This window comes from Podarcis pityusensis, assembly GCF_964106645.2.
Source record: "Podarcis pityusensis genome assembly, chromosome: 12".
NCBI classification, from domain to species: Eukaryota; Metazoa; Chordata; class Lepidosauria; order Squamata; family Lacertidae; genus Podarcis; species Podarcis pityusensis.
In genome coordinates this window covers 54,319,288-54,338,774 of record NC_138037.1, presented here as the reverse complement: position 1 = coordinate 54,338,774, position 19,487 = coordinate 54,319,288, and the positions used below count along the sequence as shown (strand labels likewise).

General features: G+C 45.5%; 1 protein-coding gene across 1 annotated transcript; it reads left to right on the top strand.

Annotated features, from left to right (window-relative positions):
- Nucleotides 1-5,621: 5,621 nt before the first annotated feature.
- SFRP4 (secreted frizzled related protein 4) lies at nucleotides 5,622-15,025 on the top strand (the record flags this gene model as incomplete). Its single annotated transcript, XM_080973846.1, has 6 exons — nucleotides 5,622-6,072; nucleotides 7,084-7,167; nucleotides 7,265-7,330; nucleotides 9,768-9,966; nucleotides 13,105-13,168; nucleotides 14,010-15,025. 6 exons carry the CDS (start codon nucleotides 5,622-5,624, stop codon nucleotides 14,196-14,198), a joined length of 1,053 nt encoding a protein of 350 aa, XP_080829972.1. The 3' UTR covers nucleotides 14,199-15,025.
- Between the last annotated feature and the right edge of the window lie 4,462 nt (nucleotides 15,026-19,487).

The window sequence follows — 19,487 nt, the reverse complement described above, 5'->3', positions numbered from 1 at the left end:
GACAACAACACTCTACACTAGTATTTGCCAGCAACTGGTATTCAGAAGCACATCACCTCTGATCCTGTAGGTCAGGTAGGTAGGCTGAAAGCCATTCATGTGTGCCCACATGACCACAATACCTGGGGCCTCAGGATCATAGCTGTCAACTTTTCCCTTTTTTTTAAGGGAAATTCCCTTATTCTGAATAGGATTCCTTGCAAGAAAAGGGAAAGGTTGACAGCTATGCCTAGGATGAGTAGCTAATGAAGAAGGAGAACAACATATTGGAGATATGTTTTAGTTCATTCCCTAGATGGGACACGTAGGCAGGGATAGGCTATTTGGTCAAGATTGTGTTCAGGGGATGATTGGATTGTGCCCCAGGAAATCAAAGGCTGGATTGGTTCACAAAATTAAAATGGGTTTCAGAAAATATGAGCACACACTTGAAATGGAAGGTGATTGTTGCTATGGTTCTAGCCTTGTGCTGTATTTTGAGGACAATATGAATATGAATCCGGACAATTTGATAAGCATATATATCTCACCATACTGAATAATGTAAATAAATAAAAATCAAATGTGACATGGCCGAAATAATTATGTTTTACATCACTAGTGATGTCACTGGCATTATCCAATAGGTGCCTATAGCAACTAGTACACCCTTCTAGACCAGCAGTGCTTGTGTTGTGGAGTGCCAGTTTCTCCTTTCCCCAATTACTACTCTCAGGAGCACTTCTTTTTTCTTTCTTTCTTTCTAAAGATCTGCATTAATAAAGGATACTTCCTCATAGAACACTATTGTGAACTTATGGGTGCTCTGCCGAGGTCCCTCTTAACTGTTCTGCAAAGACTGGGACTCCTTGTCTGACCCAGGGTCCGAAGAAAGTCTGCAGGTGCCTTCAGAGTGAGAGTCTGTTTCTGGCAGAAGGCTGGCCCTCTTCGGGTGTGAGTTGGAGGGCAGAAGTGATTGTGACTTGGTAGGTTCTGTAGACTTTCATAGAACCACAGAATTGTATAGTTGGAAGGAATCCGGTCCAAACCCCCTGCAATGCAGAAATCTCAGCTAAAGCATGCGTGGCAGATGACCATCCAACCTCTGCTTAAGAACATCCAATGTTTAGTAATACTGTTCCAAATTCTTTCTGAAATATTTGGTTGTGGTAGGTTTTGTTGGTGTTGTTTTCATAATGTGTTTGGGATGAGTTTGGATAGGAAGAGACATGTGTGATGTCACCCCAGTTTCTGTGATCATGGGCAGAGGAAGATACAGCCATGGGAAGTGATAGGTTACGGTGGAAGAGGAGCAGAAGGCTATTTATGTCTTGTTCTTCACTCCAATTCCTCCCATGGACAGGTTCCTGGTTACTTGTAAGATAACACCACCATTATCCATGATTTAGTGCCTGTCTGGTGTGTATTACTGAGACCTGTGTGGGCGAGCATGGACAAAATTATCAGACCCAGCTGTGCCCACCTGGATACTTGGTGTAGCATCAGCACAGGCTGCAGGGATGGAGGGAGGAGTTGCCGTGGTCCCCAGGATTTCTATCACCAAGGATTTTTTCTGTCTTGGAGCTGGCTTTGAGGGCACATCCTGGGCCTGATATTGGGCCCAGGAGAAAGGAGACTAGGACTGCTGCTGGTGTGCTGTCCATCCTGCACCTTCTCTGACCAATGCAGTGGAGGTGGTGTTGAGTGTAGTGTTGAAGGAACCCAGAACAATATTCCTGGTGATTTCAACATCCATGCTGAGGCTGCCTCTATTGTTCTGGCTCAGGATTTCATGGCCTCCAGTCTGTGACATAGGGCATAGTACACCCTCAAGTTGATTTTTGCTCCAGAAGGAGGATTATCCTGACCCTTTCAGCCTAGGCCCAGGTATTCAGAAGCACATCACCTCTGAACCTGTAGGTAGTATAGCCATCATGGCTGAAAGCCATTCATGTGTGCCCACATGACCACAATACCTGGGGCCTTAGGATGAAGGATCACAGGACTAAATTGGACTTGGTTACCCTGAGGGATGAACATTATTGGGGGAGGGACAAAGAGAGTGTCACCCTGTTGTTCTTACTTGACTTTTGATACCATTCACCATGGTACCCTTCTGAGATGACTTGATGGGTTAGGTATTGGAACCCACAGTTCTTTCAATCCCACCTCCAGGGTTGGTTTCAGTGAATAGCATTGGATGGTTGTCTTTCAGCCCCCTGGCAGTTGTGTTGTGTGGTGCTGCAGGGTCCCATCTTGTTCCCAATGCTGTTTAATATCTATATGAAGCCTCTGGGAGAAGTCATTATGATATTTGAGGGCAAGGTGTCGTCAGAACGCTGGTGATACCCATCTCTACTTGTCTGTAACATATGAATCACGAGAGGCTGTGCAGACCCTGAAACAGTGCCTGGTCTCAATGGTGGGCTGGATGAGGGCCAAGAAACTGAATCTGAATCCTCACAAGATTGAGGTGCTGTTGGTGAGTGGTCCAGAGTCTGGATAATTGGCCAATTGCCTTATAATTGTGCTGATAACCTCCAAGCTTGTAGTATTGCAATGCACTCTGTGTGGGGCTGCCCTTGATGTTGGTACAGAAGCTGCAAATAATGCAGTATGCAATGGGTCAACTACCCTCTGGGGCAGGATGTCGCCAACATGCTGCCCCATGGTTCAAGGAATTGCGCTGGTTGCCAATTAGCTAGTGTGCTAGGTTCAAGGTGCTGGTTTTGGTGTATAAAGCCCAACGCAGCTTGGGACCAGGATGCCTGAAAGATGAAAGACTCCTTATATACCTCACACTTTGCAGGTGAGGGCTTCCTACAGATGCCACCTTATCAGGAGGTCTGTCCAACCCCATGTAGGAATTGGGCCTTGAATATTGGACAAGTGTCTCTTTAGTCTTTTCAGCACATACTGAAGACCTTCCTCTTCAACAAGAGTATTAAGCTGAGATCTTTCCCAGTCTGAATCTCTATTGGAATTGCTTCTAATGTGTTTTAAATATGTTTCTATTGTTCTATCAATTCTTGATTGCCACCCTGGGCTCCTTTGGGAGGAGAGGTGAGATATAAATTTAACAAATCAATCAATCAATAAAATTCAGTGTGACAAGAAGCAGCAATTGATGTCCACTAACTTAGGTGGCTTACAGAAGGAGGCAAATTCATGGAGCAGAGGTCTACCAGCAGCTATTAGTCACGACAGCTGACCAGAAACTTCCATGTGAGTGGCAGCATATCCGTGTGATAAGTGAGATCTACTGGTGCAGCTATTTTGGTTTCATCATTGCCAAGAGCTTACCCGAACTTGTCAAGGTATTCTTGGCAGTGGTACCCAGCTCGTGGAATACTGTCTTCCCTGAGGTTAAACTGGTGTTACTGATTTGCCTGTGCCAGGTGAAAACGTTTATCTCATAAAAAATGGACTCTAGGGTTGATTGTATATTTTTAATGGACTACGTTTGCCAGACAGTTGAGGAGTTGTGCTCACTGATGTTTTGAAGTTTTGTTTTCTTGTTGTTTTTATAAGAAAAAAACCTTTGAATGGACGTGACCTGCCCCAAGGTTGTTTATGAAGAGAGTGGGAAATAAATCAAATAAATAAATGCTCCCTGTTGAGACTTGTTACCTACATGCTCTGTTTGTGAACTTCCCAGAAACAGCTTGCTGGTCACAGTTGGGAAACAAATTCTGGACTAAGCGGATCTTGGTCTAATTCATAAGGTCAGCTCTGGTGCTCATACCTATTAAGAACACAAGAACTGACCTCTTGAACTGAACCAAGACTTTCCAGGTCCAGGGGGGATGGAGTGTGGTCCTCATCACTAAAGTCACCTGCATTGTCCAGTTAGTAGCTGGGAGGAACAGCCATACGCACATGTATATGGACAGTCATGTCAACAAACTCCAGCTTAGACTTTGCTTAGATGGAAAATATGCAGAACTGGTTTGACTAATGATCACAGTGAGACAGGAAAAAATGAATACATGTACTGTGGACCACTATAATAACCCTACCATCTCCACATCTGTGAGAAGTTTTCGTTTGTCAGTGCACTGGTGCTGTTCAGGCTCATGTCTCCAAAAGATAAAAAAGGAACAGATTTTACTATTAGATTTTGCTCACTGCTGTTGCAGCATCGCTCTCCCGATCCGAAGGTTGGCGGTTCGAACCCCGCAACGGGGTGAGCCCCTGTTGCTTGGTCCCTGCTCCTGCCAACCTAGCAGTTCGAAAGCACGTCAAAGTGCAAGTAGATAAATAGGTACCGCTCCGGCGGGAAGGTAAACGGCGTTTCCGTGCGCTGCTCTGGTTTGCCAGAAGCGGCTTAGTCATGCTGGCCACATGACCTGGAAGCTGTACGCCAGCTCCCTCGGCCAGTAAAGCGAGATGAGCGCCGTAACCCCAGAGTCGGCCACGACTGGACCTAGTGGTCAGGGGTCCCTTTACCTTTTACTTTTAACTATGGATCGCTATTGTGACTCTATTCATGAAAAAGAGGACATGTCCTGGGAAAAGAGGACACTTGCACTGGCAGAGGAAGAGGAGTGCCCCCGGCAGCACAATCCTGGTGGGGTGCTATCATGGCTGCCCCCCGCCCACGCTAGGTGCCATGCCCCTGCGGGTGGCACACCACACCCCCAGGACGTGCACCAGCCTGGCCCCACCAGCGCCGGAGCATGAAGCTCCAGCCCTGGACACATGGCAACCTAATGTGCCCAATGGTGTATAATTAGTGCAGGAATACCAAGGGGTATATCTATCTATAAATGTATGTACATTCCCCTATATACTTGCTGTGGCTGGACAGCTCAGTCGGTGGAACATGAGAGTTAATCTCAGGGTTGTTGGTTCAAGGAAAAAGGTTCCTGCATTTTAGGGGGTTGGACTAGATGACCCTCCTGTTCCCTTCCAACTGTACAATTCTATCATTGTGTGGTCAACTATCTATCTATCTATCTATCTATCTATCTATCTATCTATCTATCTATCTATCATCTATCTATCTATCTATCATCTATCTATCTATCTATCTATCTATCATCTATCTATCTATCTATCATCTGGGAGTAAGCTCCATTGCACTTCCATCTATGATTCTATACGGCTTTCAGGCGCAGGAGGAGGGAAAATTTAAACCTGGTTTTTAATAAGCAGCAGCAGTAGCTAAGCTCCTTCGTCTGAATTTGTGGCCGTGGCGCAGAGGGAGAGATCCAGCTCGCCTCCTCCCTTTCCCGCTGCCACCCACCTTTCCCCAAATCTCTTTCCAGGATTTATTGCGCGCATCAAACCTCTCGCTGGGGGGAAACGAATCGGCGCTTGGAGACGCCCCGGGAGAAACGTGGAGCCGGCGATGATGTCGCTCCGGGATTAAAGGGAGCCGAGGCAAGTGATGTCAACGTGCGTGCCTGGGGAGAAGAGCGCCCCCATCTCCCCCCGGCCCGACGGACGGCCCCGAGCGAGCGACCCCGTTCGCGCGTCATCGGCGGCACCGCTTATAAAGAGGGTCCGGCCAAGTCCGCTTCTGCCTGCAACCTCCTGGCTCCGAGCTGCGCGCAGAGCAAGGCAGGGCTGGCACTCGGCTCCCTCGCTGCCTCTCCAAGGGACAACCGACGGCGCGCCCTCCGCGAAGCTCTCCGGCCATGGCGACGGTGGCTCTCTTGGCGTGGCTGGGGCTGTGGCTGGGGCGCGCCACGTCGGGGCTGCCCGGCTCCCCCTGCGAGCCGGTGCGCATCCCCATGTGCCGCCACATGCCCTGGAACATGACCCGCATGCCCAACCACCTGCACCACAGCACCCAGGAGAACGCCGTGCTGGCCATCGAGCAGTACCACGAGCTGGTGGCCGCCGGCTGCAGCCCGGTGCTCAGCTTCTTCCTGTGCGCCATGTACGCGCCCATCTGCGCCGTCGAGTTCTTGCACGACCCCATCAAGCCCTGCAAGGCGCTGTGCCAGCGCGCCCGAGACGGCTGCGAGCCCCTCATGAAGAGGTACAACCACAGCTGGCCCGAAGCCCTGGCCTGCCAAGACCTGCCCGTCTACGACCGAGGGGTCTGCATCGCCCCCGAGGCCATCGTCACGGATCTGCCGGAAGGTGAGGAGAGCAGAGCTACACGGGACGGGGCGGGCAGGAGGGCACGGACTTGTCTGCGCCCCGGACAAGGACGAGTCCGTTGGAGGTTTGGAGGCAGAGGCTGGACGGCCGTCTGCCAGGGATGCTTCAGTGGAGATTTCTGCAGGGCGAGAGGTGGACTAGATGAGCCTGGGGGTCCCATCCCGCTCTACCATTCTATGATCATATTTACCTGGGAGCATGTTCGATGGCACTTAGGTCTGTGAGAGCCCCAGGCAGGCCTCCCAAATGAGGCTGGCCACCCCAACCTCGTTGCCGGAGCAAGATGCCCCCGCGATTTCGGTGGGACTTGCCTTTCCCCTGGCGGCCTGATCCCGGGTAGGGAAGCAAGCCTCCCCGCAGAGGAGGAAACGAGGCAGGTCAGATCTTCCCTCGAGGTTGGGACGCCTTGCCAAAGAGGTCCCACCTAGACGCAAGTTCAGCCTCCCTCGGAAACAAGGGCAGCAGGCGCTCGCCATTATTATTAATAATATTTATTTATGCCCCGTCTTTTCCCCCTACAGAGACTCAAGGCGGCTTACAGATTAAATAAGAACGGCTAAAAAGTGCAGCTAAAAACAAACAATTAAACTAATAGAATTAAAACTATACGTATATATAAAAGATCTATTAAAAACATACAAGTAATTACAGTTTCAGAGGATTTTTTCCCAAGGAAACCCTCCAAGCGAGCTGCCACTCCTCAGTGCGACCCGGAGACTGAGCACATTTGCTCGGAGGGTAAATCCCATGGAAAGCGAAGGGGCTGACTTGGGAGTAACTGCGCTGGGGTTCAGCTTGCCAACGGGGCTCCAGGACGTGCGCGCTTTTCCGGGGTTTGAGAAGTTGTCAGACCATCTTTCTCCGATGAGGATATATTTTCTAAAAATTAAAAGAAAATCCCTCTCCTTCCCCCCCATCAAATTTCTAATTGCTCCCGGGTTTTTTCTGTTTTTTCTTTTCCATTTCCATTTTGTGTGTTCCCTCCTGAAGAAGACGTGAAGTGGATCGATTTATCTGACGACGTGATGGTCCACGAAAAGCCTCTGTTTCCCGAGTGCAAGACCTCAAGCCACGGTGAGCGCCTCTTTCTAAGACCGGACACGATCAGCTCGCCGAATATGTGTATTTCCAGTATATATATGTATATTTTTCTGTTTTGCTTTCAATGCAGAGCGCTGCAAGTGCAAGAAGGTCAAGCCCACTCTGGCGACGTATCTGACCAAAAACTACTCTTACGGTGAGTCAGTCGGCAACACTTTATTTCTATTTAAAAAGTGAAAAGTTGCTGCGTTATCCTTTCTCCCATCTCGTGGCTGGTTTCGTATCATCGGGATCTCCCTTTTTGGCCCTTTTCGTTCAGCGGACTTCGGTTCTTCGGGAAATCTGATCCCTTTAATTATCCGAGTTCAGAAAAAATATACATATAAAAGACACGATTCAAAACGAATCGTGGCAGCGATTTTATCGTTGCTTCTTTCCTCCAGAACTTTGGGTTTTCTCCCACATCAGAACCAGACTTCAGTGGTTTTTGAAGACACCGAGATTTACCGAAATGCATGTTATTTCTTCTTAAAGGGAAAGAAAGGAGAGAGAATGAAAGAACTTATTTCTTAAATCCAAATCACTTGGGATTGCGACTTTGGGGGTCTCAGTTGGACAAGGCACAAAAGTGTTGCTTAAAAAACAACAACCGGATAAGACACCGTGTTTCTCAAATAATAGTAATACTTCTGATTTAATACCTAAGAGAAAGGATATTTGGGTGCATTCCTGAATAAGCTAGATGCCAGTGAAATCTACACATTTTACAGCTCCATGTTTAATATTGGAAAACTCAGTGGTTGGGTATGCCCCATTGAACTCAATGGTATTTACTTCTGAGTAAACATGCACAGATTCAAGGTGTAAGTCCCATCACGTTGAAGGGAATAAAAACTCAATCATAACTATGTTCAGTAAACATTAGCTTTCTAAAAAAAAATTGCATAGAATTGTGGGCAAAAAGTATTCATTGGAGCTTACTCTCAAGTATAGGACTGCAGAATCCACCTCCGCTCCCAAATATAATCATGTATCTTATGTCCAGATATGATCTTGCATAGATGAAAACTCAGTTGAGTTCTGCTGAAATCAACAGCAGGATAAAGGCACTCCCTGTGTTAAAATGCCAAATACCTGCTTTATAAATTCAGATGATTAAGTTAGCAGGGCATTATTTTAGGGAGGGTAAAAATAAATGAATCCATACACAGGACAAATACACTGGATAAATCTCACTAGAAATCTATTATAAATTGATCATGTGAAATGTGTTTGTACTGACAAATGGAATGTGTTTCAATGCAAAATTTGTGCTAATATCCAGGTTTCAAAGCCATTGTTGTTTTTGACAATACCCAGAATACAAGGTTCTGTGGGGAAATAAAAGATTGCCTGCCTTTGTGTTTACATTTTCTGTGGAAGCGCAGGAGAAGGGACAGGAATGGGATGAGAAAGGAGATGTTGAAAAGACTGGATTAACAAGACTGGTATCAAAATTGTATCATTTGTTCTTCCTATACCTGTGGCACTTTTCAACAATTATGAGCAACCCTATGCATGCCTACTCAAAATAAGCCCACTGAATTCAATGAGACCTACTACTGGGAAGGTCTGTATAGGATTGCGCCGTTGGTCCCCAAAGTGGTTATTAGCTATTCTGAATAGAATACTAAAGCATGGTCCCTTCCAAATCTACAGTGTTATGATTTGATGATTCCAAAGAGTCAGCAGGCTTCATCACATGTCTCACTTATTGGCCCAGGAATGGTAGCCGTAGGTCTGATGTTTATCTAAGCATGCGTCAGAATGTATGTCTCAAAGGTAGACACTGCTGTTCATTTGAATGAACATGGATCTCCACATTCTGGTACAATGCCACCCATAAATGCACGGCAAACATGAGACAGGATGGAGCACAGAAGGCCAGATAAAAGTTCAGTGTTTAAACTGACCTTCTAAAAGATCAGTGAGAATGGATTTGGTAGGCTTCTTTTCAAAGGCAATTCCACAAAGGAGAAGCCACCACCAAGAAAGCCCTGTTCCTGGTTAACGATAACCTTGTCTCCCTAGGTAATGGGATTCACAATAGGGCTTCAACGCTTGATCTCAGCTCTCAGGGGAGGTAGGAATCCTACTCAGGCAGGCAGCCCTCAAATATCCTAGGCACAGGGCATTTAGGAACTGAAAACCAGTCATTTGCACATCAGTCTCCTATTCTTTCTCACTGGTGTAATCATTTGAAATCAGTAGAATGAGCTGTGGGCAGAAGCAAGCAAGAAAATAAAAATAAATGCATCTTTACATACATTTATGTGTGTATTTATGTGCCTAAATAAAGTGTCATCTCAACTTCCATCAACTTTTGCCTAAAGCAAAAAATACTCCTTCCTGTTTCATATTTTAGAGATGTTTTTAAAAGGTTTTATAATTTCAGAGATGGTACTTGCAGGCTTGCAGCGAGAGATCTGAAGTCTGTTGAAGCAGGAAGAAGTCTCACAATTCAGTGGGACTTACTCTGTAGCAAATGTGCCGCTTGCAGTGGAACTTAGCGAGACTGGATTCTGAGTAACCATATATAGTATCGGCTGTTAGCTAAGTGGCATTATGGTTTACCTTTGCTTTATGTGTTGCAGTTATTCGTGCTAAAGTCAAGAGCTTAGAGAGAGGAGGCTGCAATGAAATAACCACAATGGTTGACGTGAAAGACGTCTTGAAATCTTCAACTCCTGTTCCCCATTCTCTCATGCCTCTGCATACAAATTCCTCCTGCCAATGTCCCCCTCTTCTACCAAACCAAGATGTCCTCATTATGTGTTATGAGTGGCGCTCAAGGTAAGCAAGGATCGGGGGCAAGAAACCGCTGCCAAGATGCCTGCTTTAACATGTTTTATTTGCATTTTTGGCGAACCCAACAAACAACACCCTTTGACATGCAGGGAGCTGCCCCATCCCTTGAAAAACATAAGAATGCCCCTGAGGGCAGGGCAGCCCCACAGATGCACCCAAGAGCCTTTGGGTGCCATGGCTGAAGTGGTGGACATGGTTTGGTGGTGGTCCTGCCAGCAAAATGCTCAGCCCGCCCACATCACTCGCTGCCACTACCACCACCTTTGTCAGGTAAGCAGCAGTGATGCTGCTATGCAACACTACCAAAGAATGCCTAGGGCGGTGGTGACCAAACTTGGCCCTCCAGTTGTTTTGGGACTACAATTCCCATCATCCCTGACCACTGGTCCTGTTAGCTAGGGATGATGGGAGTTGTAGTCCCAAAACAGCTGGAGGGCCAAGTTTGGCCACCACTGGCCTAGGGGGTTGGTACTGTCACTCTCCAGCATGTGCTGCCTGAGGCAGCTGCCTCATTTTGCCTCATGGTAGGGCTGGCCTTAGAGGGACGTGGGTGGCGCTGTGGTCTAAACCACAGAGCCTAGGGCTTGCCGATCAGAAGGTCGACGGTTCAAATCCCCGCAACGGGGTGAGCTCCCATTGCTCGGTCCCTGCTCCTGCCCACCTAGCAGTTCGAAAGCATGTCAAAGTGCAAGTAGATAAATAGGCACCGCTCCGGCGGAAAGGTAAACGGCGTTTCCGTGTGCTGCTCTGGTTCGCCAGAAGCGGCTTAGTCATGTTGGTCACATGACCCGGAAAAACTGTCTGTGGACAAACGCCGGCTCCCTCAGCCAGTAAAGCGAAATGAGCGCCGCAACCCCAGAGTCATCCGCGACTAAAATCCACTTTATCCTACAAGTGAGTAGGGTTGCATGATGCACTGAACTCCTCAAGGGAAGGGTGAGGTAGAAACAGAATTAGTAACAATATGGAGGGATAGCTCAGTCAGTGGAGCATGAGACTCTTAACCTCAGGGCTGTGGGTTCAAGCCCCGCATTGGGCAAAAATATTTCTGTATTGCAGGGGGTTGGGCTAGATGACCCTCGGGTCCCTTCCAGCTCTGTGATTGTTTGATTCTAAATGTGAGCTCTTGTATACATAGGAGGGATTGGATCAAGGATTTCATAGAATTATAGATTTGGAAGGGACCCTGAGGGTCATCTCTAGTGCAGCCCTCTGCCATGCAAGAATCTCAACACTCAGTCCCCCATCCAGTTTGAAACCATACTGGACCCTGCTTAGCTTTGCAAAACACTGGGATAGGAAGCCAGAGAAGATGGATAGAAAACCCTTAAGCAAAGGTAGACTTCCTGTGCTTTGATTCTGGAGATGGTGGTGGGAATGACCAGTGCTTTTTTCCAGGGGGTGCTTAAGGGTACATAGTACCGGCACCTCTCTTTGTTGTTGTAAAAAGGTGTGGCAGTTACTGTAACAACTTCATGCTGAGTCCCGACACCTCTTTTTCTAGGGGGAAAAAAGTCCTGCTCTTGACTAATCTTGAATTATTTGAGAATGCCAACCCATCAGTGTGAAGGCTTTCAAAATTAAGCTGAGGAATGGGAAAAGATTAGAAAGAATTCTGTTTTTCATGGAACAAGTTTGCCAGCGATGTTTTTAAAGGTCATTGAGGTTTTAATTTTATATGCTTTGTTAAAGGATCTGAAAAAGAAAGCAAAAACAAAATATTGTGTTTCTCTTAGCCATATGTAAACAGGGTTTGAGTTACAGTGGCTTCTTAAAAATGTTAGAAGTAACAGTCTCTTGCTGGAAAAGTGCTGAAGGAAATACCACATTCTTGTTTCTAGCAGTTTCCCCCTTTTCTGATTATACAGTATTTCAGGCCTCAGCCTTGGATTCAAAGACGCAGAAGTCTCACATTTGACTGGGGTCACAACAGCAAAACTCATCACAAACACTCAGACTGATACAGCACAGGGTGAAAGGGTGTCTACCACATGTGTTGCAGAGCAGAAAATAATACTAATTCTAAAAGAAAACATTTTATCTAACAATGAACTGACACAACAAGCACCCACATATGCCAGCACAAAGGCTGTGCAAGTCATATCTTGCATCTTTTAAACAGCTGCTCTGCACTGCTGTGCCCTCTGTTTTAACACCACACAAAAAAATTGGCACTGACTCTCTTTTACCGCATAGAAGGAGGTCATCCATAACCATCCTCTGGGAAACCTGGATGCTTTGGCTACATTCTTGAGATGCATTTCAAGTTTGACTCTTCTACTGTTTGTAGAGTCCAGTCCAAAATGAATCTCCGAAGTCCTTGCACCAGACTGGGCCCTCTCTACAGCTTAATGTGGCCTTAATCTTAAAATAAATAAACTTCCTTCAGACCATTTCTGGAATAGATTCGTGAGGAAGGTGTCTATCCTCACAGCAAAGCAATGTATTTTAAATTATTTTATATGTTACTAGAAACACGATGATGTCAAATAATCAGTAAGATTCTTCTGGAATCAATAAGAAAACAAAGAGACTTGTATCTTGTAGCAGTTAATTTAGACAACCATCAGTATTTTTATTTAGCCACACCTTTTCATCTGCATTGTATTTGCTAATGGGAATATTGATAAAAGGCAACTAAATCAAATATTGTGGGCAAAGTCCAGAGAAGTTAAGAATGCATATGACTGCAGACCTAGACATGTTTAGATGTGAATAAGTCCCCACTGAACTCAAAGGGACTTACTTTTTAATAGATAGACAAGGAATTGCACTATAAATTCTTCTGGGTGGGAATCAGCTATGTTTTACTCAGAGCAGGCCCATGGAAACAACTACATTTGGTCCATTAAATTCAATAGATTTACTCTGAGTAAAAATCAGTTGAAATCCATCCATTGATTTCTGCGAAGAAACTGAACCCACTGAATTCAGTCAGGCTTCCTCCCAGGTAGGAGGGTGTAGGATTTCAGCCTTAGGCACATCTTCCCCACCGAAATAAACAAAACTTAGAAGTGCTTGATTTTGACTGAAATGAGCCCAGCATTTTTAAAATGTTTTATTCTATATTCAGGAAACGATATTTCTTTTGTGCCCTTCTTGATTATACAATTAACGTTTCAGGTTAATGCTTCTTGATGGATGTTCAGTTGAAAAATGGAAGGATCCGCTGAGTAAACGATTTAAGGTAAGACCACCTGAAGCTTCTCAATATTTTATCTTCAAAAAATAGGATGCACTGCCTCACCGCACTCTTCAACAGCTATACTCTAAAAACTGTAGCCAGCAGTCATTAGGAAAGTGGGATGGTGTGGAGAGATATATGTATTGCGGGGGTATACAGTCTCAAAAAAACGTTTTGTCCATCTTCCTCAGTGAGCTTAGAATACCAAAAATAAAATAAAATATGGGGATTTTAGGAAAAAACCATGTGCCCATTTTCATCACTGGATGCAGCTATTGTTGTGGATGGTACAATTAAGAACATATATACAAGAAGCTGCATCATGAAGCATATTAACATAAACCCTGTCTGTATATAAACAAGTTGCTATGGTATGAACCCAACCCTGCAGTTTCCCTTCTGCACCGCAAGATTTCAGGAGGATATTATTGTATTGCAATGACCACTTCCTTGGCAGGCTTGTCAAAACCCTTTTCCAAACGGTTCCAGGGAATTTTGGTCTTCCACTGTTTGCCTTGCTGGAAATTCCCTCTGAGGCTTCTTTCCTCGCACTTCACAAAACATGAGAAATAATGCCAAGTTGGCATCTAGTGGAGAGATAAGCTTTTAGAAATAAGTACGTACTGCATTTCATGGCTCTTTCCTCCTCATACTAGATGGAGACAGGGGCATCGTCAGGCCTGGGTCCCAGATCTGCAGCCTTAATACAAAAAAAATTACAATGTTTACAGGCTGGCTTTATTTCTGAAAGTGAGCCTGAATTTTCAGTTCCACCTCTAAATTAGGATATACGTATGTGACTCCAACTCCCCCTAACCCGCTTTCTTAATTTACGTTTTCCTAGAGATGGGAACAGCGACTCCAAGAACAGAAGCAACGGGCAGGTCCAAATAAAAACCAGAATGCTAGAAACTCCGGGCGCAGCGGGATGCCAAAGCAAAACCTGAAGAACACCAACCCAGCACTCACTAGTCCCAAGAAAACCAACAAGCTCAGAAGTGATCAGAAAGAAATCATCCCCAAAAACATATGAATTTTCCCAGAAGCTGACTTGGGTGTGTTTTCTGAACTCATCGACGTAAATGTTCAGTGTTGTATTTCAAACAGACATCCTTTGAACAATTTACTTTTACAGGATTTTTTAAAGCTGCAGATATAGCTTTGCATTAACATGTGGTGGGTTGAAAAGCAGGTGATTCGGGGTATGCTTAGCACAACCAGTCGTAGTTTACCAGTTTGCATCTGGAGAGCATCCTGTGGTTTAATTGTGTGTAGTGGAAATTTGTCTACGTGCTATTAAGGCTGGCTTTGCACATTTTACATTGGGGGCAGCCACTATAATTCACGTTTCCATAGTTGAGCCCCACCAGGGGAATATCACTTGGTCATCCTGATTCCTAATAAGAATTCTAGCAAAAGAATTCTAGCAAAATATTCCTCTTTCTCTGGTGTTCTGCAGAAGTGTGTGAGAGCATACAAAGGCTTTTCTGAACCACCACCGCTCCTGGCTAGCCTTCTTTGTCATCAGATTTTGTAACATACTAAATCAAACTTCTCCTTTGGACCAGCTTTTGTTGTAATGTTTCATTTTGCAGTACTTAAAAACCAGTACCTTTTTTTTGGGGGGGGGGTGGAAAGTTTAGGAATAATTGGTGGTATTTAATACTAGTCCTACTCAGAGTAGACCCACTGAAGTTAAAGGACTTGACTAACTTAGGTTCATTAATTTCAATGGCTCTACTCTGAACAAGACTTAGTTGGAAACCACCCCATATCTACATATTCACAGCATGTCGTTTTATTATGAACAGAGATTCCTAAAACAGAGTGAGCAACGATTCCATTGTGGGGTTCTGAGATATTGTTTTTAAAAATTAGAGAACTAAGAATGTTTTAAATGTTACTAGCAATTTGATCTGAAACATATCTGCCCTAATCGGGAAACCACCCTCCATGTGGATCTCTTTCACTTTTGAAACGCCTCCTTTGTTTAAATGGCCAGTTAGCAAGCACCTGCCATTGTGTGCATGGATGAGGGGGAAGGTAGCTGAAACGGACAGGAAGTTTTGGAAAGAAGGGAAATCTTTTGATGCACCAGATCTCCTGTGCCCATAAATTATCCCTAGATCAGTACTATTACCTGCAGAAAGATCGGCAACTACAGGATTTTCTCGTTTCTCTCTAAAACATGAGTTTGCTGCCACCCTCACTATTCCTGTACCCATTGCACTGTATGAGAAGCAGCAACCGAACCCGCCATCTCATCCAATTTCTTGCAGCAGGTACCGAAGGCTGCCGTTCATGCCTGGTGATCGAGATTCAATAGCTTTACTGAGAAACAGAGTCAGGCTTGGTTTGAGTTTCTTTGCCTTTTGTCTAAGTACCTAAGACAATGGCCCATGTAGTCCAATATCCGGTTTTCACAGTGCTCAACCAGTTGCCTGTGGGAAACCCACAAGTTGGACCCCAAAGTCCAAGAGCACTTTCCCCTCCTGTGGTTTCCAGCACCGAAGCATACTGTCTGATCGTGGAGGCAGAGAATAGCCGCCATGGCTAGTAGCCAGGAATATCATCCACGAATTTGTCTAATCCTCTTTTAGCATCATCCAAGTTGGCAGCCATCACAGCCTGTATCTGACAGTGGGATTCAGTTATGCATGCAGTTTTCTGGATTGTGGCCCCACCATATTTAAGTTAGTTCCACTGGTTCTACATTATGTATATAACCCAGAGACAAAAGGTCGCCTGCTGTGCATTTTCGCTCATAGTTGCACTCCAGGGTAATTGCCAATAGGCTATCCATGTTTTTTAACACTGGGCAGTTTGAAAAAGGTAATTTGCGTTTTCATTAATGGGAGGTTTTGGAGTGCAAAGGTAAACAAAATAGCTGGCTGTGCATGCTGATACGTTAGGATCTCATGGAGCTAGGCCAATGTGTTTAGTGTCTGTAAGTTTTAGTCAAAGCAATCTTTTTACAGGGAGAATTTTTTTAATCTCTTGCACCTTAATTTTAAACACATTCATCTGTAAGAGGTACATACCTCACAAAGTTTTTTTCTTTTCTTTTCTATTGTTTTCTATTAGTAAGGAAATACTGATTTCCTTTTGCTTTGTCAGATTCTGCAAGCTTTTATATAGGTTGCCCAAAATGCTGATTGGCTCACAGCTGGCCGTGCACAACTTTGATTGGCCGTTGGCTGTGATCTCGCCTCCTTCCCCTGTCCTAGATTAGTTTGCATTTTATGAATGGATTGGGATGTTCTTTACACCCACAAAGGTACCACATGAACTTTCATGTGTTTATCCATTTGTTTGTCACCCTGTTGCTGTTTCTTAAAGCAAAATCCATTTGTAAAAGTGCTCTGGGCAGGTTCCGCAGCTGAAAGCCAGTCTCCTGCAAGCTGCCTCTGCAGCAAAACCCACCATCATCCTGGAGACGGAATAAATTTTTGACTGCACTTGTAGAAGCGTAGAAGCATCTGTTTCTTAAGTGTTTCAGTGTACACTATTTTAAGAACTACCATAGCTCTGATACTTCTTCTTAATAAACCAAATGGGTTGCCCGAAACTTCTGCAATGATTTGCATCACTGCTAGTTTTCTGCTATTTCATTTCTGTGAAAATAAAATCTCTTATTTTCTTTTTTTAAATTAAAGGGCAGGGGGATGTAAAATAATTGCCAGCATAGAATTTGCACCTTTTCTTTCTAATGTAAGTGACCATGAATGACATTCCGCTGTATGAGTCAATAAATGTGTTAATAGTCAAATACATTTGACTACTGTATTTTTATTTAAGTTTTGAAATGTCACTCTACAAAAAAAGCTTAATTCTTTAAAGCTTGTCTTCCCCAGCAGTGCAGCATTGGATTCAGAGGCACCCTAAGCGCCATCCTCAGAGGGATGCGGGTGGCGCTGTGGTCTAAACCACTGAGCCTCTTGGGCTTGCCGATTGGAAGGTTGGCGGTTCAAATCCCCACAACGGAGTGAGCTCCCATTGCTTTGTCCCAGCTCCTGCCAACTTAGCAGTTCGAAAGCACACCAGCGCGAGTAGATAAATAGGCACCGCTGTGGCGGGAAGGTGAACAGTGTTTCCGTGTGCTCTGGCTTCCATCATGGTGTCCCGCTGTGCCAGAAGCGGTTTATTCATGCTGGCCATGACCTGGAAAGCTGTCTGTGGACAGACGTCGGCCTCGGCCTGAAGCGAGATGAGCGCCGCAACCCCATAGTTGCCTTTGACTGGACTTAATCTGTCCAGGGGTCCTTTACCTTTACCTTAAGCGCCACCCTTGTATCTCTCTGCCCACTTCCTCCTTTTCTTTCCCAGAATCATTTTCAGGAAACAAGCCCTCCCCTTCCGCTTCCAGCATCCCCCAATCCATCACCCTGGCAACCTCTGTTTCTTGAGCCAATTGCAAAAGGCCCCCATTGCTTACATCAGGCCAAGGGTAATCCTGCTCCAGTAGCCACTGGGCAGAGGGTCTGATGTTTTGCAGATGGCTTACCATTATCAAACAATCCAGGCCATTATCAGCCTCTTGTTTCTTCCGTGACCCACCTCCAGCGAGCCATCACCAGGTTGATCTCAAGAGGAAACTAGACGATGTTATTTCCAGCCCTTGCTAAATTCATGAATTTATGAGTTTGCTCAAATTCTAACCCTTCACTGAATGTAGCGATTATGGGGTGTTTGCCCCCTATGGCCATAGCTAGCGGGTGCAGGGGGCAGCTGTCCCCCTAAATAAGTAAACAAAAAAAAATACATGACTAACTGACCAATCACATCACAGGTAACTCAGTTCTGCCCCCAGCATAAAGTCTGTCCCCTAACATAAATCCTGACTATGCCCACGTGCCCCCCCCACAAAAAAACTCATAACAATATACTTATAAACAAAACCTAACTGAGCATCTGACATTTTTGTCTTAAATTTGTATCCAGCTTTTCCTTCAAGGAGCTACACAGGAATCATCCCATTTCTGAGGGCCTTCTGGCAATTCCCTCACTGTGAGATGTGAGGTTACAGGGAACCAGGCAGAGGGCCTTCTCAGTGGTGGCACCAACCCTGTGGAATGCCCTCCCTTCAGATGTCAAGGAAATAAACAACTATCTGACTTTTAGAAGACATCTAAAGGAAGTTTTTAATGATTGATGTATTTATCGTGTTTTTAATATTCTGTTGGGAGCTGTCCAGAGTGACTGAGGAAACCCAGCCAGATGGGTGGGGTATAAACAAACAAACAAACAAACAAACAACAATTATTATTATTATTTCATGCTCACATCCACCATGAAAAATAGGTGGATCAAAATAGCTGCTTGGCAGAGCAGGTACTGGAATCCAAGTCTCTGGAGTGGTGCCCCCTTATCTAGGGATGGGCTGGTTGCTTTAGTGTGGATTTTGGAATTTTCCTTATGAGCCAACACTCATTTTGTAGGAGCGCTCAAGGCGCACACATTCCGCCTTCCTGCAAAAGGCAAAGGGAGCTGATGTTGGCCCATAAAGCCTCTCCTCCTCCCAGAGGGGAGGGATTGTGATCAGGAGCTGTTCCCGCACTTTGCAGGGGGCGTTCCGGCCCCTGCTTGTTGTCACTGCTGCCGCGCCACACTCCCCGGTCAGCCTGCCAATTGAAGGGAGGCTTGGGGGCAGAGTTTAGCCGCTCAAATGCGGCCACTGCAGCTTCTTCCCCTCATTGCGCTGCCGGGTTTGCTCGGGTGGCGGTTAGGCATTGGAATATGTTGTGGGTGTATGGAAGGGCAGGGTGTGGCCATTGCCTACCCCTTTACTTTATGGGTATTCTGTTAAAGGAATCCGGCAGTCGTGGATCCTGTCCGATGCCCTGCTGGTGGCTAGGGCCATGGAACGACCCCCGGTGACATCAGGCGGAGCTTACAGTTGTATATGCATCAACAGGCTCCCCCTACGGGTGGTTAACCCTTCTTGGTTAACCCCTCCCTGAGGGGGTGGAGTCAAGCTCTGCTGTTTATCCAATGCCTAAGCCAATACCCCTCACATGCTGTAATCAAAAAAGTTGTGGCCTTTTTTAGCCCATTAACCTAATATACTGCGTCCATGTGTCTTTCTTACCCTCACGCGGGTGGGGGGTCCTCGAATCACAAATGTGAGCCTGAGAATGGGAATCAATGAAGAGGAGCAAGGTCGGGACAGCACCGGCATAACAGCATCATGCCATTCACCGAATATCCCTGATATGTTACTGAGGAATGAGGAGTTTGTCCAAAGACTGTTTTTTTGGTAACAATCTTGTGTCTGCTATAAGCAACTAGTTCTGCCCTTGAGAGACAGAGGGTCTTTTTTTAA